Here is a 26224-nt window from a genome sequence, read left to right on the forward strand (position 1 = left end):
AATACAAATCCTTGGTTCGCCTTCCGGATAGCTGCAGGTTGGTTTGTCTCAATGCAATGATGATATCAAAAAGGTGGGGGTTTTTTTTCTATGAAATGCCTTTTCAAATGCTGAATTTCGGTCTTGCAAGCTGTATAAAGCCCACCGGGCTTTTACTGAATTTGATCACGCCCGATCAGCACTCCAACCACAATGATCATATCTCATGAGACTAGCTCAAAGAATGATTCCTTATTCCTTGAATATTCTTAGCTAAAAGATTACTCTATATTGGGTATTGAGTAAATGTTAAAACCCTCCACCCTATTTCCTTTGTTCCCCTTGTAATCTGTCTTTGGATGGGAGTACGGTCCTTCCTGAGATCTCTTCACACTGGGATGAATTGTGTTAGATTCTACTGAAGTTGACATGGAAGTTCAGACGGATATGTATCAACAAATTGCTGACAAAACTCATAAAATTCAACTTGAGCTTTTTTCTCTGGTGAGCTAAAAAAAAACCGGGTACAAAAATTATTTTGATTCGGGGCATTTTGTTCACAATCTTATATAAATATATATTTATGCGTTTTTTCATTAAGACAACCCATTTGCAAATATCGGTATGTGATACGGTTTACTTACGTATACGAATAAAGTATTTTAATGTTATTTGTTCACTTGATTATGTGAATATGCATTGCAGTATGACCCGTTACAAAATGTCTAGTGGTTAGAACAAAACATTTCTCCTTTGAACAGTTAAGCAGAGGTCAGAGGTTGTAGTTACAGTAACATGCATGTTATATACATTGCACAGATAATAAACACACATCCATAATACACTGAAACCCACACGCTTACTTACTTATCCCCTCAGTGTGTCGGAGGACGCATGAGGCCACTGAAGCCCACATGCATGGCAACTAAAAGTTAATAGGAAATATTGTAGCAAATATCGCAGTCATTATTATGCATCATATCAACCCTGCCCCGTCCATGCCTTGAATTTGACGTAGGTTTTTGAAATCAGAATATCAAAAGAAAGACAGCTCCCTTTTCCCCTCTATCCTTTAATTAAGCATGAATCTTCTTACAATGTATTTAGATATGCTTTGTAGAAATGCATATCTTAGTTCCCCCTCTCCTCTCTGGATAAAATCCTTCTGCTGAAAAAGTTGAAATCCTTTAAATATCACAAGAGAACGGTTTAGGGGGTTTGTATTCACTATTATAATTCTTTTCTTTTTAATGGTGCATATCAGTTTAGGTCTGCCCCCCCCCCCCTTTGAAGAATTGATACGATCTGTATGATTGGAATGAAATGCTACAACAATTTCGTATCTGAGCGACCTTCACAAGAAAGATTTGCACTAAATACCGCATTAAGTGAAATGAAAAAAAAAAGATTAATCTAGAAGCTGCATAGAGAGTTAATAAATATAAATGGAGAGTTCTAAAACACGTTGTATTGTAAAAGTTCCATTCTATTTAAATCATTATATAGATGAACTATACACAGTGAATAGTAAACTATAGACCCCCCCCCCCCCCCCCCGGTTCTTAACTACGGGGTTTTGACTTTCCTCTTGATAGAAGAAATTCAGTTTAATTAAGGTGGCTCTATACACCACTTTTTGATGACGCAGTACGCAAAAAAGTAAAATCTTGAAGCATGCAATTCCGGTACTGGCTGATTTAAACTGAGGCGAATTGTATGGGAGCCGCTCTTTTGAAAAATTTATTAAATGAATAGATTTAATTTGATAATTATTACTTACAAGTAATGTGGCATTTGACACCTTCACGTTGTGTGGTATTATTTATCGAAATAAACAATAAAATCAAGTATAATTTTTAAAGAGTTTCTTTACCTTCATCGATATACATGTTGCACCGTAGCGCAGTCACTACAAACCAGACTGTCATGAGTTCGATTCCCGCTGAGAACAATATCTTTTTTTACTTTCCAAAAATTTCTAAAACGTATCTTTTTATTTAATACAGTGAAAGAAAATTCTAAACCGGTGAAAATATTTCATCTATAATATACTTTAATGCACATTAATATCGACACCTAACGGGGATGAGAGGGTTGCTTTGAATTTCTCTCAGGTTGGGATACATAAATCTTATTAGCCTAGTCAATGTTCCCCTTTATTTATTTGACTTAGTTTTGCATTAAAGCGAATATATTCACTTATACAGGGCAAAGTCTATAATGAAATATGTATGTATTTATCATTCCAACATTATATTTAGGAAATTTTCTTCAACTCAGAAATGAAAAGTCCCCAAGGTGTTTGGGCCTTGGGACTTAGGAACGATAACCCTTACATGAGGAACTTTCATACCAAATAAATTTTAAAATATTTTTTGTGTTTATTTGCAATGGTTTTCATTCAATTTTCTGAGTCACATTTATTAAAATATATTTTCTTATAACATCAAGCAACTTTTTCAGATGATTTGTCAACAGAGTAAGAAAATATGAAAAATTATGTTTTGGGGAAATACTAAAAAAATTGCAAAAAAAACATTTTTGAATGTTAAGAAGTGTAATATTTTTTTTTATGTGTCCGATGGAAATATCCATCATATGACAAACAAATTTCTCTCAATTTGTTAATAGCTGTCTTTTTAAAAAATATTTTACAAAAACACGAAAAAACATTTAAAAATTCTTTAAAAATACTTATAGTATCCCTATCCCTATTATCATTTTAATATTTGATAAGTATATGTTTTGTGGTCTTCTATTGAGATTTGGAATAAACTGTGGGTGTATAGAGCCACCTTAAAGTCATGCATACGAAACATAGGATATTCGATTTTGAGGAAGTTTCTATTTTCATAGATTAAGATAAGAGTTAACGTACTACCTCGGGGGTCAGTCTGACGAGGGTGTGGTTTTAATCAGACTTACTCGGGAGTCTACTGAAATCAAGGTTGGTGCTACCCTCAAGCAACCATGACCAAAAATACTTTTTGTTACTAGATTTGTTAATTTCTTTATAATTGTATGTTTAAGGTTTTTTTTATTTATCTCTATTAATAATGAGACGTACATGTACCGTAAGATAATGCATGCCCGAATAAAACTGGCTCGCTTTGAATGATTAGGCATGATTATCGGCCTTTACAAGCTCTTTAGAAATGAAGGTAGAAACCGCGGGAAGAATAAAATGCAGAAAAGAAAAAGGCATTTTATTTTTGTCTTCAGCGAAGGTAAATTACATTTTTCTAATGATAAGGATAGCAAATGAGCTTGATTTGGAACAATGATTGATTTTATCACAGTTTATTTGTTTGGATCATAATTTCTATTTGGTATAATTGTAGAAACTTTGCTGAAACGTCAAGCACAGAACGTCTTTGAAGAAATTAAATTTGGAGAAGATGAAAAAGCACAGACGAACACGTTTGTTTTACCAGTACTCTTAGCAGAGGATAAGGTACATGTACATGTAGATATCTTTGTATTGTTTTGCGACACATGTCATAAACCATTTGTCATTCGCATGAGCAGAGACATATTTAATATTTATGTCTCTGGCATGAGGAACAGATGACCAAAGGCCAAATTATGTGTACATCTATTCATCATGTGAATGGCAAATAGTTTTCATTGTATATCATACTCTAAGTCTAAGATTAAACTTAAAGAATAAAGAATGACATTGAATAATATTTACAGCTAGGTTACTTGTGTTAGAGACATATATAACAGTTGGTATATACGTCCCTGCTTGTGTATGTCAGTGTTATTATGGCCCTATGCTATATCCTTCATTTATTTTTATGGAGGATTTGCAATGAATTATTACAGAAAAGCTACTACATGTAAAATGTATAAGAATATTATGTTAATGGTTTTATCCAGTGCCTTTAACGTTTCAGATTAGCTACAAGTCGAGTTTAACATGGATAGATGTAAATGATAATTTAATGAATGAATTAGATCAGATACAGAATGTCACAAGGTGTGTATCTCATGGCTATTTTTGTTGTTTTTTTTGTCTATGTTTTTGAGTTATTCCTGATATTTTGAAGAAAGCCCTTTTATGCAAGATTTCAAAATGCCTGATATGAAGCACACTTGTATTTTACTTTTGTAATTATTTCCAGTGATGGAAACGACAGTGCTTCTGAAAGATTACACGAGGCTATGGATTCTCTTCCTTTTACGGGTATGAAGTTTAAACTGTGTCTATCATATTTAAACAATGAATTCTTTTTTTGGTGATTCATGTCAGTTATAAAGGTAGCAACATTGCAGGAAAAATGTGGGTGTCTATCATATTTAAACAATGAATTCTTTTTTTGGTGATTCATGTCAGTTATAAAGGTAGCAACATTGCAGGAAAAATGTGGGTTAAGTGTATTTTTTATGCAATGTTGCTACCTTTATAAACCACATGAATGATCAAAGAAAGCTTTAATTGCTTATATTACATCTTTTAACAATTAATTGAATAATCATGAAAAGTAACTAAATTATTGTTATTTTACATCAGTATGTTAGATAAAAGAAATAGCCAAATCGTTTTCTATGGGACTTTGAGTCTGACATCATTATGATTATTTCATGCAGTCTGTGATTTTTCCTAGGTGTTAGAAGGTTTCAACCGGTTGATTAACTGGTTAGCATTGGGTCATATAGATTTCAGTCTTGTCAGTTTCTATATAGCTGTGAATTACAGTTAATTTCCGTAAGAAATAGCAGGGATCACACTTAGTTGATGTAAATATATATTTACACTGTGCATGTAAGAAAATTGTAAAATTATTGCTAACGTGATATAGGGACTTCATTAATATAGCGTTTAACTGATTTTTAGGTGGTCGTTACCCTTGCAACATTATGACTCACAATTTGAGTGTTATTTTGTAAGAATATATGGGACTATGGGTTGGTGTAATGTTCCTATAACTAATTGGATAATGCATCAATAGTATTACTTGGGGATCTCAGGTTGACGATGTCTAAGACTCAGCTTTTGCACAGATATTCTCATGTATATATACATTCTAAACCAAACTACAAATATCATGATTTATGAATTTTAATGTATTGATTTAAAAATGAAACTAAGCCAGTGAAGTTTTATTATTGGTTGCTCACCACTTTGTTTTACAACAGCTATAGCTAATAATTATAGAAATTAAAAATGAGAAATACTTTACAAAGGATCAAACCACTCACATAAAATATTAACTCTTGTAGGTAATGTTATTGATGTCTACATCGAGTTCAGTGTCTTGGATTCTCTAAGGTATGGTATTCTGTAATTGCATGTACATGTATAGTGTGTCATCATTTCAGCTTATGAATATTATTCTCGTATAATTACAACAGGTTTTTTTTTTTAGACAAATGTACATGTATTTACAACAAACTCAAAAATACTTTGCTTTCCATACACATTTGATGTTTTCTTTACAATTTAAGAATTATGATAAAGTTATAGGTCAACTTTGTGAAGTATGAAGTATGAAGGACCGTTGATCCCTAGTGCCTTAAGCATCCAATCATCGTCAGAAACCCGTGGCCAGTCTCGCATAAGCTTACTGTAAGCGTATGCGAGACTGGCCATGGGTTTCCAACGATGGCATCCAATATGTACCATTATCTTTCTATCTGGTTTTCCTGACTTGTTAATGTTATATAATGGATATCGTATTACAAGTAAATTGCAATGAGAGCATGTGTATTGTATCTGTCCTAGTGTTAATCAAAATTTTCCCGTTTATTATCAATCATTTATCAGCATCAAAGTTTACTTTGTGTATGTATGTTCTTGTATGACCATGCATTAATAAAAAAATGTTTTCATGATTTATTCCTTATAATGTTGCAAGTATAAATACAGAGATAGTACACATTTTTTGTAGGTCAGAAAATTCTTTACAGCTCTTTGGGGCTCTGAGGAGACTAAAAGATTGGCATAATGCTGTGATAAACTTTGTTCTCTCCGATGGTTGTGACCGTTCGGATGAGGCTAAAGCTGTTGAGAGGTTACTAACTTCATCTTGTCAGATGGAACATTTATCTCCAGGGGAGGCAACTGCTGTTGTTTGGAGAGGAAAACTGTCCATCATTGATAAAACGGTACACTATTCAAGTTAAAAGTTACCGATTGTTCAAAAAAGTGAACTCAAAATTAGACAATGATATGTTGCCTAATAATGTAGTTGTAGAAGTAGATTATTTATCTGTTATGTTGACCTTCTTTGAATATTGCTAAGCAATCTGGTTTATTTTCTAGATAAATAGAGGATTTATTTTGCCTGGTTTTTCAATATCTCAAAGTCTCTCTAGTAGACAAACAGAGAAGATTTCTTTTATGTGGAATGACAAGGTTGGTGACACTTTTGTGACTTCGTATTTCTTTGATACATTTGTGCAAAATCTCATAGTGATACCATACATGTATTATTAGTTAAACTACATTGGATATTGTTTAACTTCTTTTTAGAAGAAAGAAAAAGATCTAGATGATTTCTGTGTTAAATTGTTTTTAGATTTTCATCGGATAACTTTAAATCTTTTCTCATTTCTAAGATACTTGGTCGAATGCTTGAAGTCCTGGATGAAGTTTATGTGCCCTCGATTCCTCTCTTCTACTTTACTGACTGTGAGCTTCAGCTGTATCCTCACATTTTATTACAGCCTAAAAGATGCTTGGCTTTTGTAATTGTTAAGTTAGGGTTGAGTAAGGTTTGGTCATCGATGTACACTGTACAATTGTACTTTGGATTTAAATTTAAGTGAAGTACATGATTAGGAAGAAAAAGTATAAAATAATGCACTCAACAAATTCTTTGATGAAGTCCTCCTTAACTTCATGTTAGTTTTTTATATGACAAACACCCACAGTCAGAAGCCATTATGGATTTGATTTCAAGCATGGATCAACAGGTATGCCTGTTTTTGAGTATATGAGTGAAGTATATCCACATACATATTTTACAAGGGGAAATTTAAAATATTTTTTTAGAATTTTAATATTACACCTTATTTCAGAACTGAACAGGATAGCTAAGAAATAGTATTTGATCAGTTAAAAGATGACAGATATATATTCAAATCAATTTTTAACAGTGTAGTGACATTAAGATAGAAACCAACTTTGTTTAGCTTACCTCGGTATTGGAAACTTTGACATTTAGATACCCGTACCAACATGTGAGCTTTTAATTAGCAGGACTTACACATTCTATTAATATTTTTGACCTGTGTGTGTTCCTACATTCTTTAAGGTGGCTCTATACACCACTTTTTGATGACGCAGTACGCAAAAAAGTAAATCTGGAAGCAGGCAGTTCCGGTACTGGCTGATTTAAACTGAGGCGAAATGTATGGGGACCGCTCTTTTGAAAAATTTGTTAAATGAATAGATTTAATTTGATAATTGGAAAATTCATTACTTACAAGTAATGTGGTATGTGATACCTTCACGTTGTGTGGTATTATTTATCGAAATAAACAATAAAATCAAGTATGATTTTTTAGATAGTTTCTTTCCCATTTTGTATATGTTACACGATAGCGCAGTGGTTTTGTGGCTACCCTTCAAACCAGTAGGTCATGAGTTCGAATCCCGTGGAGAACAATAATTTTTTTAACTTTCTAAAATTTTCTAAAACGTATTTTTTATTTGAATACAGTGAAAGAAAATTCTAAACAGGTGAAAATATTGCAATTATAATATACTTTAATGCACATTAATATCGACACCTTAAGGGGATGGGAGGGTTGCTTTGAATTTCTCTCAGGTTGGGATACATAAATCCTATAAGCCTAGTCAATTTTCCCCTTTATTTATTTGACTTAGTTTTACATTAAAGCGAATATATTCACTTATACAGGCCTATAATGAAGTATGTATGTATTTATCATTCCATCGTGATATTTAGGAAATTTTCTTCAACTTAGAAATGAAAAGTCCACAAGGTGTTTGGGCCTTGGGACTTAGGAACGATAACCCTTACCTGAGGAACTTTCATACCAAATAAAATCTAAAATATTTTTTGTGTTTATTTGCAATGATTTTCATTCAATTTTTTATGTTACATTTATTAAAATACATTTTCTTATAACATTAAGCAACTTTTTCAGATGATTTGTCAACAGAGTAAGAAAATATGAAAAATTATGTTTTGGGGAAATACTAAAAAAAATTGCAATAATAACATTTTTGAATGTTAAGAAGAGTTAAAAAAAAATTTATGTGTCCGAAGGAAATATCCATCATATGACAAAAAAAATTCTTTCATTTTGTTAATAGCTGTCTTTTTAAAAAATATTTTACAAAAACACGAAAAAACATTAAAAAAAATTCTTTTCAAAAACCTATAGTATCCCTATCATCATTTTAATATTTGATAAGGATATGTTTTGTGGTCTTCTATTGAAAATTGGAATAAACTGTGGGTGTATAGAGCCACCTTAAACTGCATGTACATTCTTTTTAACATGAAAACAGAGTGGTTATCTATGCCGATTGGCTTGTTATCATGATGAAAAGGACATTCCCTCGACAGGGGAAAAATATCTCAACACCTCATCATGGAAAGAGAGCATCCTAAATGATATCACCTTTGTGCAAGGTACAGGTCCTTTTTAGTAAATTAATAACTGATCCATAAATTCTTGAATTCAAAACCAAAAAGTTATAGAAGCTATTTTAAAAATATTTTAATTGTAATACTTATGCATGCAAAATATGATCAATTTACAGAGCCGGAAGAGGAGCTGTTACGGCCATATGATTTCATCTTTTTCCTTCTGACCAGAAGTTCAGATCCTGACACAAATTGTTCCAAGTTCTGTTTGCATGTGATGAAATCGGCCTCAGATATCAGTGGTCGCCTCACAAAACACCTGCTGATGAACTCCATTCTACGTCCAAACACCCCAAGTCCAAAGACATCACCGGGCTCTAATAATATGTTCAGTCAGAAGTCCGCAGAGGATCTGTTGAGGGGTCTCCCAGTCCTCAATGACCGAGTCCTGGCAGTTGTCAGTGATTTACTGCAGGAAGAACAGAGGGCTCATCTTATAGGTATTTTGGAACATTGGTTGACTCTTTGTTTTAAAGTTGTCAGCTTGTTTTTAAAAAAAGGGTTTCTATTCAAAATATTTCAAATATATGATTTTTAGCTGTTTATATCATGATCTAAATGAATAAGTTTAGTGTTGCATAAACCATTGTAATTCACCCGCAGCAGGTTCATGCATAGTTGAGACCACAATGCATGTTGATCACTGGTTATAAGGATACATCACACATTCATGTATATTGCATAAACTGGTACACGTGCGTCGACACACTGTCATGTAAATCAAACCTTTCGTAACGGATGTTACTGGACCATATCACCAGCTCATAAAGTGCCCATGTGTCCGCGTGTGTCACATTTCCCACGTTGACGATGGGTTCACGATGGTTGGTTTGTCGTTGTCCTGCACCCACGGGTGATACCATCATGTATATAACTGACCACACCCACTCAGCTAGTCACATAAAATTCAATTCATTGTCGGGTCCTCAGTGAAAATTACAACATTTCACTGTTCCAAAAAAACACATTATATTCAACTGTCGGGCTACCATATTATTATATTCTTATGCAAACAAACAAAATTGTCATAAAACTCTTAGCAAAGGACAAAATATATATACTTAAGTATGCGTATTCTAAATTGAAATGATAATGAAAAATACTTCTCACTTACTGCTGTTCTTTCTCAACACAGTTTATCGTACTTTTACCACACAGGAATTCTTTTCAAACACTCCACACAGGATTTCATCTAACACAGACATAGGCCACACAGGTCCTAAGACATTTTGTCAAACACCACGAAGGTTCATTCAGAAGGACACACCTTTTCTCATCAACGACCTGGCCAGAATTAACTCGTGCACGAAAACCGGTCTAACAGTCAGCGACTAGCTGACCGTGGCACTCTATGGAGCGCCTTTACTCACAAAAATTAAAAAAACTAATAAAACTTTAGCTGAATATATATACAAAATTGTGACAAGCTTATTAGTAGGTCTATTTCCTTCTTTTGTAGAGGATGATTTATCAAAAAATCTAGAATCCATTAATTCAACATTGGCAGAAATTCAAGAGAAAGTTCTTGGAGAAGTTAAGAGTTACCTTCCAAAGTATTGCGAAACTTTAGCCAGTGAATCAGGTACAAGTACAAAACGTGTATTATTTTAAAAAATGATGCAAATGCTGATTAGATTTTGTTTGGTTCATGTTATTTCTAGACTTTATCAGACAATGATGATTGAGTGTTAATTCAATGTGACAGATTTACAGTCGGGGATTCCTGACTCTTGCCCTGATGAACTGCTGATGGACTCCTCAGAGTGGCCTGAGAAGAAGTATCTCCTGTACCAGGAGAGCCAGAGAAAGTCCATCTCACGCCTCAGGTCCACGGACAGCCTGGTGCTCTCCTCACCCCTACAGCAACAGGAGGGTCAGTAATCTTCTGAATGTTTTAATATGAATGCCTGATAATCAAGCTGTAAAACATTGTTTTGAAATGTTTCCAAGAGATACTCACCATTAAAATTCATAAGGTCTAATGTTTGTGGATCAATAATTTTTTCACAGGTTTATGGGGACATTACATTGATAATTACTTTTATGAAAAATAATAAAATAAGGAATAGCAACCTAAAATTAGTCCGTTTTTCTCAGTTGATTGAGATAATCATTTTTGTTTTTAGAGACTCCACCCACCCTTGACATCAAGCACTGTCTGACATTGTTCCAATCAGATGGCACTGCTGTGACTGATGGCCTCTCTCCCGTCAGGAAAAAAGTAAGCTTCATATATATGTAAATAAACTATGTATACATCTACTGTACAGTAAAACATGGTTACAGCTAACACACTTGAAGTTGAATTCATGGTTATGGGAAACTTATTTTTATTACCCTAATTTTAAATTTGTAAGATTTTATTGGATATGATGAGTTTCAGTTATTATAACTCAAAATTGCTCATCCTGGCACTTTGCAATTACTGAGTTTTAATGATCATGCATTGGGTAGTACATTTCTCACTTATTAACAGTGGGACCTTACCAGTTTCTACATTAGTACATGTACTTGATGTGGTTTTTTTTAAACTCCGTTATATCTTCTCATTATATTGACAGAACACTAGTCGTTCTCAAGGTAAACTGTTGAGGGGCGTGTCACCAGGTGTAACAGGGCTTCAGTGGCCGGACTCGCTGGATCAGAGGGCCCCAGACATGTAGTAAGTGTCAGTCAATGACTTCTTTCTCAGGACACTGAACATTCACCTCTTCTGCTTCTTCACTGTCTTTGTTGAATTGTTGGAAACTCTTGGTTGATTACGATTTGTTTCTCTTCATCACCAGATGATGGAGAAAGGAATGAAATGTATCCAGTCAATGGTTTCTGACAATATACTTCTTGAAAAACCGATAATACATTGAGCAATATCATTCCTTGGAAATGGATTTATAGTTTGTAATGGTATAAATAATTTTGCTAAATAATGTCCTGTGAGAAAGTGAGCTATAAACAAATAATAAACACACACGAAATGAATTGTGATTAATCCCCAACAAATATATGTATTGTTGCTTATACTGTATTCTATTGTCTTTTCACTGCTCTATGGATGTATAGCTGTTTATATACCAAATTAAAAATGATAATATATTTGTTACATTTAAAGATAGTAGAAAATATCTATGTAATAGATCTAAACAGAAATTCAGTTGATCAATAACTATTTATTATGATACAGTTATAACAAGGACAAGAAGACAGAGAAGACCCAGGACCAGTGTAGCCAGCTCTGTGATCGCTATGTTACCAAGGAGACGTACAGCTCCTACTCCTCGCCTGTGTTTGTGGTTAATAAAAACCCCAAAGAACTCGCCAAACATGTGGAGGAATTGCTGCCCAAAACTCTCCGCAGATCCCCCAGGAAAGCGGTCAGGAGGACAAATAAAGGGCTCCAGATCCAGACAGTGGGGGTGAGGTCGTCTCCAAGGAAACGAGCCAACAAGATGGCAGAAGGTCAAATAGTAACACAGCAGTCCCCCACTAAAAAGGTCAACAAGCAATTCTCCAGGTAATTTATCTGCCTAATTGTCATCAAAGATAGGATAAAAATATTGAAAACAAAGAGTAACTGGTTAATGCAGAGTAAAGATTTCCAGTACTAGAAACTAGTGTTTATTGTGTATTCAAGATAGTTGTGCCTTTAGATTCTAGATTAAATGAATTACTAGCTATTGGAAACTGGAAAATTTATTGAAAATTTTTTGATTTGATCACATTGGTTACAAAATTGAGAATATTGTAGATGATAAATTTCATATGCATGTGTAGTGTAACACTGTAGTATGTACATTTGTATCAGGGTTGTGGCCAGTGACTCTCAGAGAAGACAGTCATTGTCATCTATAGAGGTCAAGAAGCTGCAACAGGCTGACAGTGCCCGCCGTAAATCTCTAACAGCAGTACAGACCACGGGGTCAGACAAGGCGGAGCGACGCGAGTCTCGGTCAGAGAGACACAAAAGGGTATGTACAAATATACAAACTGATTATACATGTTGGTATATAAGTCTGTGCAAAACCTCAGTGTTATGTGTTCAATAAAAAAGGCTTTGATGTATTTAAAGGCAGCTTCATTAATTGTGACATTTGGTGAGTTTTTGAAACAGCTGAATTGTAAGAAAAAAAAGTTGATTAATAATTAATACTTAATAATACAAGAATGGACCATGCTGCATTTGATCTATGAATCTTCTTATGGCAGAAATTGGAGGAGATTGTGACTGATGTGATACAGAAACATGGCGTGAGCCCTGAGGATCCAATGTACAAGTCCTGTATACAGAAGCTCTTTAAGGTCACCAAAATCTTTGTCATGGTAAGATTGATGACCTTGACCTTGTATTGTACTGTAGGACAGGGTGCTTTGATACGAAATCTTTAAATGCATTGTATGGCGTGTTCTCTACTTTCAAGTAGGTTTTCTATTCTTCAGTATGTTTTCCATTTTCAATGTAACTTTCCTATTCCATTGTTAATTTACATACAGGTACATTGCAAAATCTTATCCATTACACAATTACATATTCTACAATGATGAAATTTGTGTTAATAACATTGTTGTGTTACAGGATCTGCCAAATTCTCAAAATCTAAGGTCAGAAATGAGAAATATTGCTGAGGGCCAAGTCAAACAAGTGGTGGATCTAGAGAAACGGAAACAGATGAAGTGAAAGTAAAAGAAGAATCCGAGTGATTCTCTTCACAAGTGTCAAATATCAATGGAGAACTTCTTATAAACTGTCAAAGGCTTCCTTCTGGTGCAGAAAGACTTGAGTTGTGAAACAGTATACTAAAGTGAAAAAATATGTTTGTTGAATTAATAAAAAAAATATGATCGGTGAATGTCTTATCTGATGTTATGTAAAAAATTGCCTTTAAATTTTTGCTACTATGAAATTAAAGTGTACTGAATCTCATCTTTCTGACTCAGAAATCAAGGCATCCTGGTATGTTGCTTTTAGATTTGTTTGCCCTGACAACAAGTTAAGATATTCTCTTAACTTTTGATTTCTGCAAGACAGAGGCTTCAAATTTGCAGACCAAAGAAGTCTATTACAGAACATGATGATTTAATAATCCGAGGTCCTTCATTTAGAACATGGTTTTATTGCACACTATAAAATGTATGCACTGATCACGGAGATCAGAATTATGCAGAGAGATGTGAAACGGATTTTTTTTGTAAGTGAACCTGTAATAATAAGTGAAAGTCAAACATGTATTTTATTTTCAGTCAATAAAATAATACTGTATCACATATTTTGAGGTAATTTAAAAAATTAAAAAAAAAAAAAAAAAGCACCATTTTTGTTCACTTATCTACTTCTGAATAAAAAACATCTCTCTTTCTATAATACTATATGTTTATTACTACTGTTATCTATGTAATAAACTTGCAGATTGATTTGTATATACCGGTATGCATTTGCAAATTTCACACAATGATCAGTACTAGACATACCCAATTAAAATTCAGATAATCTCTACCTACTGTCCATTTCATTAAAAGTTGCCTAAAATTTACATCCACAGTTTTGTACAAAGTCTACTGTTTGATTAATAATGAAATTACATAGTTTAGATAATCATCTCTAGTGACAATGGTTTTAGAGAGAGAATCTGATATCTTGTCTATTTCAGTGAGGTTAGAAACTGTGTCTACCTCATTGTATGATATCTCTATGTTGAATCCTAACACAGCACATTTACCAGCACCAACTTTCACAAGAACTGCAGATGGTGAACCACTGTCATGGCTGTTGTATTGACCTATGACCCCTGACTCTACATCAGGATTAAAGGTCAAAGCACTCCCCGTGGTAAGAGCAGTAAAGTATTTATCACTGAAGTAGATTTCACTCAAAGGACCACTTTGTTCCAATGGTTGAGCTGGCAAAACTAAATTAAAGAACAAAGAATTGATATATGCAATTTCAATCTTGATACATAATTTAACTTTTTTAATCTACAAAGTCCTTTTTTTGTGGCCAAGCAATTAAGTAGTAAGTGTTTCACTCTGTTGAAAGAAAAAATTGTGTGAGATTTCCAGTACAGCTTCTTACCTATATTGGGAAATATTTGCTCCGTCTTGCTTTTGATCAACAGTACAGATCCCCCGGAGGCTATGAATTTTTGAATGGGTGCAAAGTTTTCTACAGTTTTTGATTCCTTTGGGTTTAGCTCTCCAATGACCATCAAAACAGCATCTTTCTGCCATATTCCTAATGTAAAGTTTGATAAATTGCCATTAATTATCATATAATTACTAGACAGAACAAATCATGTATACTGGTTATATTTTTACTTTCAACTATTGGAAGAGTTGCTGATTTTAAAAATTGACTTATCTTGAAAATTACAAAAATTTGAGCTTATTGAAAAATATAAATGTGTTATTCATTTCCTTTCTTCATACATACATGTATTTCTATATATGTTGTTGATACAATAAATAGAAGAATTGATAAAGGTAAAGTGCCTCCTAATTTATCTACATTAATATTTGAATACCGCTTTATCTTTCACAGTTCTACGTCCATTACATATTTTCACATCTCTTCTGACCTACCCTCTGCCAGTTTTTCGTCGTTAAGGACATCCACAAAGAACTGTGAGGTATCCACCACAGACTTTAGAGAATTAAGAATAAGGCGCGCCTTCCAGGAATCGGCCATTCTCCCACTGTAGACGTAGATGGCGCTGGATGGCATGGGTCGCAGTGAATGGTCGTGGGAATAGCATCTCACCTGTTGTCCATTGGTGTCTGATAACAAAGGTAATGTTAAAACCAAGAGCAACATGAACTATTTAATGGACAATCATATACATATATATTAAGTAGGTAAATTTTATCTTTATTAAATGTTTTTATTGCGTGTTCAGAGTCTGGTCAAAATTAATTGCATGTAGAGTTAAGTATGTTTAGGAGGACTGGATAGTCATGGCCATTTTTAGGCTAAATTGATCTCCTTATGAAGAAGATCTTTGTAAAGAGATATTGGAAGATATTCAAATTTTAAGTGCAGAATATCGAAATTTTCTTCATGAAATAATACTGAAGAATAATCATGTCTAAAAATTTATGGTACATGTAACTCTGAAGGTTAATATGTTAACCAGCCAGCTTCCTTAAATTCCTTCAACTTTTTCTACAAAAAAAAGATATGAACTTTCATTTAAACTTTGTTGGAATTATAATGAAAATGCTAGATGTGGGGAATTTATTATGCAATTTGGAATCAACCAGACTATAAGTTAAAAGCGAATACCAGTAAATCCAAATCAAAAATTCGACAGGCAGTTCAGTTCAGCAATAGATTAGAATTCTACCTTAAAATCCAGCCTACGAATGGATGTAATAACGAAGGCTACAATAAGCTAATATGATACACCTTGGGCAAATGTTTTGAGTAATTTCAATAACCTCTCACAATGATGCACCAGTCCTCCTGTAATTCCTCCACTGTAGCCGAAAACATCTTCCCGCCCAGAACGGGCTGAACTCTGACCTTCTGCTTGGCCCTAAACAAAAGGAACTTGGAAGCCTCTCGGAATAGGTCTTCATGACTGAGGCCTAGATTAAACTCCAACTTGTTACAGACCTCGGCGAGAACCGTCTCTCGACTTGTAACAACCCCACCATTCTCACAGCGTATACTGGTGGCGATTCCGATGAGATCTGGATTCCGTCGCATGTCGGAATTGACATTGATTCCCATTCCCAAAACAAAAAGGTGCTTGTCCTCTTTGGACCCTTAAAAGTTAGTTCAGAGCTTTCATTAATTCTGAAGTAATAATTAATCAAAGCAATTATTGTAGTTTCCTTATTTGATGCAAGCATATGCATGTACTTAATTTCTTGATACTGCTGTGTTGCATCAAATTGTGAGAATTTAAAATCACAAATGCATGATTTTAATAATATTTTCTAATATTTCGCATACACTTATCTATCAGAAAAATAAATGTGATATATTCTAAAGATCCATCAGGTGTGCATTTTAAGATTTTATGCTGATATTAATTCATTATAGTTTAACCATGAATTTACAGTACATCACAGCAATGTAGCTTGCCAAGTTCTTGGTGGCTAGCCTAATTCTGATCATTGAAAAGGTGAAAAAAATACCACTTGACTTCCCTTTTAAAAGCACTGTATGTATTATTATTAAAGTGAATTAACTACTGTAATAAAAGGCTTGTCTGTTCTGCTGTAGTAGTAAAACTAAGTACTGTGTTCTGCTGTAATAGTAAAACTAAGTACTGTTTTAGACTTACCAGGTAGTGGACCACCATGCTCTGCCAGAAAACCTGCTATTTTATGACCTTTGACCCAGACATCATTTGGCCATTTCAGACAAGCTCCTGGTATTGACATTTCATGTAGTGTGCATATCAATGCTAAGGCTCCAACCACCTCCAAATCATATCTCTCTAAATAAGTCTGGGGAGAGGTTAGTTGTATTAAAATGTGATTGGGTGTAGACATTTTTATATAAGAAGACACCTTTAAAAAGGGTCCCCCAAACATTTAAGTACAGTTTCTCAGCAATCTATAAGAAAGATAGAAGTATTTTGTGAGCGCCTTACTTGTACGTTTGATTTGTGGGGGATGGGAGGGGGCAAGTGGATCACCATTGACAGGTAGAGGTTTCCTCTGTTGAGTGCGACCCACTTATGGTCTTTGGTCCCTCGGGCCTTGTTCTGAATTTCTGATATGTAAATGGTTCCTTGGGGATCACCTGTAAAAAGAAAATATAAATTTACTCGTTTTTATGTGCTGCATTATAGACATGAACATGCACAAAATAAATATAACATGTACCCGGAGTAGTTTGACCTTTGACCTCCCTGAGAAACACCAGTGTACCAAGATATGAAAAACAAGCCAATAATGGTTACCGTACATACATTAATGTTTTTAATGGTGATGACAATGTCTAGAGTAGTTCAACCATTGATCTTGAAAATATAAGAAATCCACTCTTTAGGGGTTATCTGCATGTGTACCAAATCGTATAACTGTCCAGCAGAGGGTTTTAAATCTGTTACTAATCAAACAACACCTGTAGTCTACACGGACATCAGTTTTACTCTTTAATCTCCTGACCTCAAAATCAGTAGGGATCATATACCCTTCATGGGTTACCTGTGTACAAAGTACTAAATTTAATGTTCAAAAGTGATCAGACACGATTTACCATGCAAATGACAGAGCTATCAACAAGCATGTGCAAATCAGCTAGTCCCTTTAAAAACGAACAAAACACAAAGATGATCATGAAATCAGTCTGATTAAAATCAAACCTTCCACTAGCTCCTTTATTTTGATTGTCGCGACCATCAAAATAAAGGAGCTAGTCGCGACCATCAAAATAAAGGAGCTAGTCAGGACAATCAAAATAAAGGAGCTAGTCGCCAACATCAAAATGAAGGAGCTATATAAGTGGAATGTTTGATTTTAATCAGACTGATCATGAAATAAGAAAAAATCACAATCTGTGTTCTTCTTTTAAAGTTTTTTTTCAGATAGATTTTGTGAAATTTTTAACAAAAATGGAAAATGGTATATCAATTTTTTATAAAACTGCACGATTACCCTCCATTAAAAATGCATTACCCTTTTTATAGTACATCTGTCAACTCCTTAATTAACCTGTTAATTACCTTGCAGTCCCCCAAGTTTGGCATCATCCATCGTAGTATCTGTGACATCCTTATAAATTATCTTCCTCCCTGCAAACGAACTTCTCAATAGCCCTGTAAATTCCTCGCAGCTGAAATTCTGCATTGCGGTTAAATCGAAACTGAAAGTAGACCTACATGTAAATAGGCTTATCGGACGTCCTACACATAACCTCAACAGTTTACCCAACGTCCCTTATATGTGAACAGGCTTGTAAACTCAAAATAAGATTGCATATTTTTTTTCAGATACTTACAATACGACTGCAGTTTATAAAATCATCGGACTACTCCTGCACTTCTTATAATTAAATTTGAAGTCCTTAGTATGGTCTCTCAAAGAATTCGGCCACTGCCGATCACGTGTGTCACACCTGACATTTTGATAAGTCTGACAAATCGAATCGGATGACACGGTCATATATATTTTAACACTATATAGTGAAAAATAATTATATAATTCATTGATAATTGCATTAAAATCCTAACAAAGCTAATGAAGGACTAACTATCTCCAAAAAGACCCAAAAACCATTTCAGGGGAAGGGGGGGGGGGGGTCGTTTCTTAAAATGATTACATCAATGTTGGTTTTTTTTCACAAACCAAAAAAGAACTCACGTTATATTTTTCATTACCTATAATGTAGGTTATTATAACAATAAAAAAGGTCGGTTGACAAAAAAGAGCAGTTTAATATTTACGCCCCCCCCCCCCCCCCGATTAATTTAAAGTTAATTGAGTTTCTCATACTGATCTTGGGTTTTCTTTCACTCTTATGAATAAGCTGTACACTATTCCGATTGCATTAATTTTATTAACTAACGGCTAGCCTACATTTATGTTCGAACATAAAAATTTCCTTATTTCGCTTAGCCAGCTAAGCCTTTCTCCTTGATGGATTGAGAATATTTCATACATATGTATTTATTAAAATGGAAAGATTCAAAAACCTGAATCATGGTCATGGTCGGCGTATGCTCAACCACAGACATTGGTTGTAGATTTTAGACGATAAATTGACAAAACGTTTTGAAAAAAGAATTATAGTTCTTCGACTTTTATGGGGATATTATTACATACGGACGCGTGATCAAATCAAATGCTAGTAGAACCTGAAGAATTTTTGAAAAATCAAGACGGTAGATGGTTTTTATCACAGACAAAGACACTAGAAAATGGAAATATATCATTTTGATTTATTGTTAATTTGACGTATTGAACATTGATTAGATTCATATTGGATTTTTATTGAATGAATAAATTGAAAGTTTATTTAATGGTTGAATTGACAGTGAATGTGGTTGATCTCATCGTTGGGCCAGCCGCCCATGGAGCTACACTTGCTGATGAGTTCGTGTTTCCTGGAGCCTGGGTCGATGTCCACGGCAGTTCCCCTGTAGTGGTAGGAGTGGCAGGAATGACACGCCCCCGCGATCTCATTTATCTAGAACCAAAAATAGAAGGAAAAAAACGCATGAAGTTATAACAACAAAAGTTGTTTGTTTGAAACCGTCAAAAATTAGTCAAGATATACACAAATCTATATACGTATATTATATGTATCAATAAACAATCTATAACGAAATCATTGATAATTTCAAGGATAGATAACAAATAGCCTATATCAAAACAACACCTTTATCACCGGTGTCTGAAAACTAGCGCACGTTTGTAAAGCAGGTAAATGAACAGGTAACCTGGTACAATACCAGACATTTTTCGTAATTAGGGCCCCGCAAGGATTTGCGGGTGCCCTATAGTAATCACTCTGTCCGTCCGTCCTTCTGTCCGTCCGTCCGTCTGTCACTCTTCCGTCCACAAATTTCCTGTTTTTTTCTAATAACTTTTTTTATGGTTGCCCAATCAAGTTCAAATTTGGTATGGTAGTTCAATAGGCAGAAATACATATTTTGATGCTAAGTTTGGTTCTCTATGTCTTCTGGTTTGGAGCTGGGGTGGTGGGGTAGATTCCTAACTATGCATAAGAAGAATGGGCAAAGAGAGATAACTGCTGAGAATGAATGGGCAAAGAGAGATAACTGCTGAGAATGTTACCATTGTATACATGGAAGGCTGTGCAATATTTGTCCTTTGGGATTAATTAACCTTCCACAGGAAGAAAATCCTAAGCTTTATCTTTATCTGTCACATTGAGATTAATTACTGCACTGCCTGTGTCTGCAAATGAACTTTGTTTTGAAGTTAAGGTCAATTTTGAATGATGTGTAGTATTGTGTACATTCTTTGAAATATGGATTTGAAATATAATATTCATATCTTTTTTGGTTAAAATACCGTACACAATGATTTATGATAGTTTTATTGAATAGAGGCAAAGCCTAGGTATCATTGCATTGGTATCAATTCTTTGTTTTTTTAACAAATTTTATTTCATCCCATGTTAACCCACTTTATCCCGTGGATATGACTCATTGGATATTTTTTTGATATTCCACAGTTGTGACTTTACAATGGGATTTGCCTAGGCATAATGAAGTAAAAATAATGTAGAGTTTTATAAACAGTGTAAACATTGATTGCGGTGTATAAAATATGGGATAAATAGAATCTCATGATTTGTAGTATAATATGATTTTTATCCAACTTGTGTGTTTTATCCCCTCACTAAGGCTCAAGAAAAAAACACTTTAATTGTTGGATGAAAATCATATCCAACTACAAATCACGAGATCCTATATATTCCAGTTCTTTACATCTTCTGCCGGGCATTTATTTTTCATCATTGTTAATATAAAGAGGATGGAATTCAAAGTTTTTTTCACTTCTCTATATTAATTGTCATAGCGGGGCCCTTCCTGACTGGTCAGTTTTCTAGTTTTGTGCATGTGATTTGTCCACTTGTGTTGCTTAATGATCAGTGAATTATCAAAAACATATACCCGAATCGATAATGATGGCGGGCATAAGAATACCGGGTATATATAAATGTATATTATTGCGCACTACAGTTCTGTTTTGTAATAATGCTGCAGTTTGTGAAGATAATCTTGCAAGTACCGTATTATAATAGAGTCAATAAGTTTATCTGTTCCCTAGCTAGGTGTCTGTCGCGTCATTAAAGAATATGTGCAAGGTCTGTTTTATAGAAGAGACTGGATGGTCAACCATCAGATCTGCATTAAAATTTAACATGATAATTTTGACCATAAACTAAAATTTAGTTGATTTAAGAAAAACCCAAATATGTTAGCTTTAAAATGTGAACATTTTCCTGTTTCATTATGCAAATCTCATCTTCATAAGGAAGTAAATATGGCCTGAACTGGTCACAACCATCCATGCAGCCATACTGTGTCTCTGCCATGACAAATCTTGCATGCACTTGGTACATTATATAAATAGTGCCTGTTTGGGAGGGTAACAGTTGAAATTGACACCCCGAGGAAACCATTGTCAACCGACGCGAAGCTGTTATCCTCTTAAACAGGCACTATTTATTTTATTATACTGAATGTCTTAATATTAGAGATTTTTTTACTGCTTTTAAATAGAAATGACGTGAATTCTACGCCGAACCGTACGCGCATAATTTACGCGCATGTAACAATTCGTTGTGTTACCCGTTGCTAAGTGTGTTGCTAACGCTGAGTGTAATAGAACGGATTATCAACTGTGTCTGAACCAATCAGAATTCAGTATTTAACATGAAAGTATAATAATGCATGATGTTGCCGCAAGATGACGTTGTGCACAAGCGTCCAACTTACATGGATGTATCCGTGTGTACCAAGGTCCACCAGATAACGGAGCAGAGTCTCACTCAGGCACACGTGACCACCGGGGGCACCAGGGCTGCGGCACTCAGAACAAGTGTAACTGAAATAGTATGACGCATGCGCTGTGATTTCATCACAAATCTAATGACATAAAACAGGATATCATATTATAAATGCAATGTTCTACCTATCAGTCTAAAATTAAAATTAAAGAGTTTACTGTGATCGTGAAGCTTGGTGGCCATTACAAGTGTCCCTGATGTTGTTCAGAGCGTAGGCGTTGTCATGGACGCCGGAAGGATGGCGGTCCCAGAGATGAACTTTCCCAGAGTTGTGCATCTGCAAGAGTTGACAGGCGAGGCTCTTGGCGGTGGCTGTACATGACCCCGATGACCCACCCGAGCAGGAGGAGGCCGCCGCTTTGTTCAAAAGTGTCCCTGCTACCCACAGGTTCTACAACGTTACAGAATTTACAGTAACAAAGATCCTAGGTGTAATGTTCAAACTCTGTTTTATTTTTGTTTTTTAGTGTCCATAAACTATTTTTTTTCTACGCTTTTCTCTTCGATTCGTCATAAAAATAAAATCGGATAAACACTATCTACTGTTCAAAATCGTTGTAGTTATGTTTTTGTTTTGCTTTGGGTTGTTTGTTTGGTTTTTTTTTTTTTTTGGGGGGGGGGGGGGGGGTTGGGTTGTGTGCGTGTTTTTTGTGTGTGTGTGGGGGGGGGGGGGGGGTTTGTATGACTTGTTTTGCACTTTGCATAAAAAGCGAGAACATGCAATAAAAAAATGAAAATATAACCGTGTAAGAATGTTGTGCCTTCGGATATTTAGATGTTGTGCTACTCTCCGACTTTGATTATTTGCTCTTTTTGTAAAATCTTTGAAAGACGTCTATTGCTTTAATAAATTAATAAAGTAACAATTGGTGACTTCTGGACTCCGATGTACAAGTAGATACCTTTACATTACATACCTGTGTCCCAGACACGTGGCTGAGTTGGTACCAGGTATATCCGTCATGGGTAAGGATACCGCCGTGGATCTTGAAGCAGTCCCCCGTATTCAGAACGGCCCCAACTGACGCAGACAGGCTGGCTAAAAGCAAATTCCACGCAGTATAATAAATGAAACAATTGGTGTTTTACTACCATTGATATATTACAATATGTTAGTACACTTATTTAAAGGATTTCTTTCCCCACAACATCAATAAAGTTGATTAATAGAGTACTGTTTTAATTTCAAACTCGTTTAACATGTTAAAAAAAATCTCGGTACGATCCTTGACAATTTCATTGACTTGTCTAGCAAGCTGTCCAAAACATCGACGTTAACTTTAAAGGAGCATGTTCACGATTTTTGTCAAAATTATTTTTCTGTTTATAATGCTTCAGTGAGGTATTTATAATGGTCAACCAAATTTTGAGTATCAGTCGTCTTCAAGTTGTTGTAAGCGAGATACAAAGCTCCCAATTCTTTGTTTACGTTTTGAATGTTGAAGTAAAAATTCCAGTTTTAGACCCAAAATGAATATGATAATCGCTAGGAACTATTTATTCATGCTTAAAACGAATTAGAACAGAGAGAAATCAGCTTGAAAAAAAAACCTTTTACCGGTATATCGAACCAATCATGAATGTAAACAAAAACGGGGAACGAGCCTTGTTTGCATGACAAAGAATTGGAAGGACTGTATCTTACTTATTACTCCGCGACCGCCACTCAAATTTTGGTTAATCATTAAAAAGGCATTTCTAAATCATCATAAACACTAAAAATTGAAATGAAATTTGACCAAAATCGTGACGATGCCCCTTTAAAAACATGTGCGAAATATCCTTGGGTACGACGTTAAACAACTTTCTATCAATCATGCATGGATTGATTGTTCCCACATACGCAGCAGTATATACCTGACGTGCGGGCGTTCACGTTGGTTCCCGCCACACATACACACTCCCCGGTTGTCACGTGTTGCCCGGTGATGTTTGCCGACACCCCCGCCAGAAAAAGCATAAAAATGCAAAGCGCCGTCTCCATCTTCTTTACTGTTCCCCGGAACAATGTCCTGAACTAAGTATATGTGCATCTTATCTATATCGGCCTGTGTGATTATCTTTCATGAACTAGAATAGAACTTCCACATGTATGCACTGACCAGAACCAACTGTCAAGGACTCTAAGGAGTCCTTATGTAAACATGGTAGCACAACCGTCCCAAAGTGAATACCTAACTATACGCTAACGCGGGTGATGTATTTTTTTCCTGCTCGCTACCTTCATACCCGCATGAAGCTTACGAATGCATTTAATTCATATGTATGCAAAACATTTATATTGTTACCGTAAAAGTATTACAAAGACTCGGGAAATATTTTTTTTTTATAGAATTACTTCCTGCTCTGTAACAGTCAAGAAATCATTTCTTGAAATAGTAAAAAATAAATAAAGTCAGGTGCCGGTGGTTTCGAATGAATTAATTGGAATTCCTCCTCTGTCTTTATCTTTCCTTAAACCACGAGATTTTGATTTAAAAATAAACAAACACTGAATACTAAAGTCCTACAAAGACAATATATTGCTTTTAGAAGTCTCCGAAATTTATCTTATTTCCTCTTAGATTCTATTTAATTAAACCAAAATATCTGCTCCTGCTGTCCCGTTACATGTACCTTCTAGCATTTCAATGTTTCCCATGCATGTTTTTGCCAATAGTATGTACATGTACTCGTGCGAATTAAACAGATAATTAAATACAAATCACATGTATCCGTGTAATGGATGTTCAATGTCACCGGAGGTACTGATACCATTACCGGAACAATAATCTAGTATGTCCACGCGATTTGACTTCATCTAACTGATCATGATCTTGAGTATATTGGCAGTAAGTGGCTGTAGTAACATCAGTAAATGAACATACCTTTGTACATCGTATATCAGTCAGGTTGTGGAGGGGAAAGGGTCACAAAGTGTCCATCGGCAGTAAACATTTTCGGGAACTCGATCGGTTCTTTCATTTTTATTCATTATGTATAAAATGGTTTACATTTTGAATGGCTGACCAAAATTTGAATTTTAGAAATCAAGTTATAAGAGTACTACAGAGGCAACATATTTGATTGAAACTTACACCCCCCAAAAATACCGCATATGTACATGTAAACAATCACAATACTCCAGCTTTGTTCACAAAACAAAGAGTTTCAAACTCTGTATCTTGCGTGTAACTCAGTATTTGACTTTCAAATTTTGACGAAGCATTAAGAATACCTAGTATTAATAATTCTTAACATTTAAAGTAAAAAAAATAAAACTTAATATTTTGAGCTCATGTCTTGGTCCCTTTATTATTGAGTACGGTACATGAAGTTCTATTTCACCTACATGTATTTCAATATTAGGTATGACACTTACTATATTTATAACCTAATTTTAAATAGAAGTGTACCGTACAACCTTATTACTACGAAGTCATTAAATTGCCATTAATATTTTTGTCATAATTAATCACATTATTGTTTACGGACTTTTCCTATTTTTTTCCTGATTACGACAAAGAGCACACAGCGGTCGTGACCGGTCAGCAGAGGATGCTCACTCCTCCTAGGCACCTGATCCTACTTCTATCTATTTGGAGGTCTGTGCTGCTCTGCTTTGAATTTGTATTTCGTTTAATGGATTTTTGAGATGGTTCACGGTTTGTTATTGTCATTTTTGTCATACATGGATATAAGATCTATTATCAAGATACTAGTATTGTATTTTATGTGCATCCAAACAAAATTATCCTAAAAATGACCCGACGTCATGAATTTAAAAACAATAAAATTCTTTCTTTAGCAAATCATTCGGGATATATAAAGGTAGCGACATTGCAGAATAAATGCATAACCCGCGTTATCAAAAACAAGAGGCCCATGGGCCACATCGCTCACCTTAGGAACAATAGGTATGATAAAATCAGCTTAATGGAGTCATAATACAAACTATCTGGACAATGTACAATAATACATGTTGATCCTGTATAAATAAAATCCATTTTCCTCTGGATATTCTTATGTTTATAATCATTAGTCCCTTTTCTAACAGGACGATTTTATAGTCATATCATATGTTGAGTATTGCAGTTCTCAAAAAGATCCTTAACAATTGTTTATATATGGGATATAAACGTACATAAACTCT

The 26224-nt window shown here is 34.7% G+C and overlaps 3 protein-coding genes across 4 annotated transcripts; 1 reads left to right on the forward strand and 2 right to left on the reverse strand.

Moving 5' to 3' along the window:
- Positions 1-3096: 3096 nt before the first annotated feature.
- On the forward strand, positions 3097-13865 carry LOC105335389 (mdm2-binding protein). The gene is made up of 19 exons (XM_034450582.2): positions 3097-3206; positions 3321-3433; positions 3879-3961; positions 4107-4168; positions 5206-5254; positions 5874-6090; positions 6248-6340; positions 6544-6629; positions 6834-6900; positions 8468-8591; positions 8723-9046; positions 10066-10188; positions 10312-10479; positions 10733-10827; positions 11168-11268; positions 11788-12117; positions 12409-12571; positions 12810-12923; positions 13177-13865. The coding sequence occupies exons 1-19, from the start codon at positions 3104-3106 to the stop codon at positions 13276-13278; spliced, it is 2517 nt and encodes an 838-aa protein (XP_034306473.2). The 5' UTR covers positions 3097-3103; the 3' UTR covers positions 13279-13865.
- A 35-nt stretch (positions 13866-13900) lies between these two features.
- On the reverse strand, positions 13901-18706 carry LOC105335319 (uncharacterized). 2 transcript variants are annotated; one of them, XM_011439145.4, is made up of 8 exons: positions 18550-18706; positions 18275-18414; positions 17198-17349; positions 16886-17051; positions 16032-16361; positions 15177-15371; positions 14671-14829; positions 13901-14506 (listed from the first exon to the last, which is right to left on the reverse strand). In XM_011439145.4, exons 2-8 carry the CDS (start codon positions 18396-18398, stop codon positions 14154-14156), a joined length of 1479 nt encoding a protein of 492 aa, XP_011437447.3. In that variant the 5' UTR covers positions 18399-18414; positions 18550-18706; the 3' UTR covers positions 13901-14153. The 2 variants fall into 2 exon arrangements, with proteins under 2 accessions (XP_011437447.3, XP_019925666.3); XM_020070107.3 differs by having other exon boundaries at positions 18275-18426; positions 18550-18692.
- A 763-nt stretch (positions 18707-19469) lies between these two features.
- Positions 19470-24282, reverse strand: LOC105335329 (hypothetical protein). Its single transcript, XM_011439156.4, has 5 exons — positions 23950-24282; positions 23010-23131; positions 22251-22483; positions 22022-22130; positions 19470-19737 (listed from the first exon to the last, which is right to left on the reverse strand). Exons 1-5 carry the CDS (start codon positions 24074-24076, stop codon positions 19567-19569), a joined length of 762 nt encoding a protein of 253 aa, XP_011437458.1. The 5' UTR covers positions 24077-24282; the 3' UTR covers positions 19470-19566.
- Positions 24283-26224: the final 1942 nt, after the last annotated feature.

Source organism: Magallana gigas, chromosome 5 (assembly GCF_963853765.1).
Source record: "Magallana gigas chromosome 5, xbMagGiga1.1, whole genome shotgun sequence".
Lineage (NCBI taxonomy): Eukaryota > Metazoa > Mollusca > Bivalvia > Ostreida > Ostreidae > Magallana > Magallana gigas.

Bases quoted from the DNA above. Each gene is read 5' to 3' on its own strand.
- LOC105335389 (XM_034450582.2), top strand. From the start codon at position 3,104: ATGATTATCGGCCTTTACAAGCTCTTTAGAAATGAAGGTAGAAACCGC. The intron at 3,207-3,320 runs GTAAATTACATT...GTATAATTGTAG, and splicing joins TATTTTTGTCTTCAGCGAAG to AAACTTTGCTGAAACGTCAA. The intron at 10,189-10,311 runs GTACAAGTACAA...TCAATGTGACAG, and splicing joins AACTTTAGCCAGTGAATCAG to ATTTACAGTCGGGGATTCCT.
- LOC105335319 (XM_011439145.4), bottom strand. From the start codon at position 18,398: ATGCAGAATTTCAGCTGCGAGGAATTTACAGGGCTATTGAGAAGTTCG. The intron at 17,350-18,274 runs GTAATTAACAGG...TTCTTTTTACAG, and splicing joins CAAACTTGGGGGACTGCAAG to GTGATCCCCAAGGAACCATT. The intron at 15,372-16,031 runs GTTATTGAAATT...CTTTGTTATCAG, and splicing joins CTGGTGCATCATTGTGAGAG to ACACCAATGGACAACAGGTG.
- LOC105335329 (XM_011439156.4), bottom strand. From the start codon at position 24,076: ATGGAGACGGCGCTTTGCATTTTTATGCTTTTTCTGGCGGGGGTGTCG. The intron at 22,131-22,250 runs GTAAACTCTTTA...ATACTATTTCAG, and splicing joins CACCAAGCTTCACGATCACA to TTACACTTGTTCTGAGTGCC. The intron at 19,738-22,021 runs GTAAGTTGGACG...TTTTGGTTCTAG, and splicing joins GTACACACGGATACATCCAT to ATAAATGAGATCGCGGGGGC.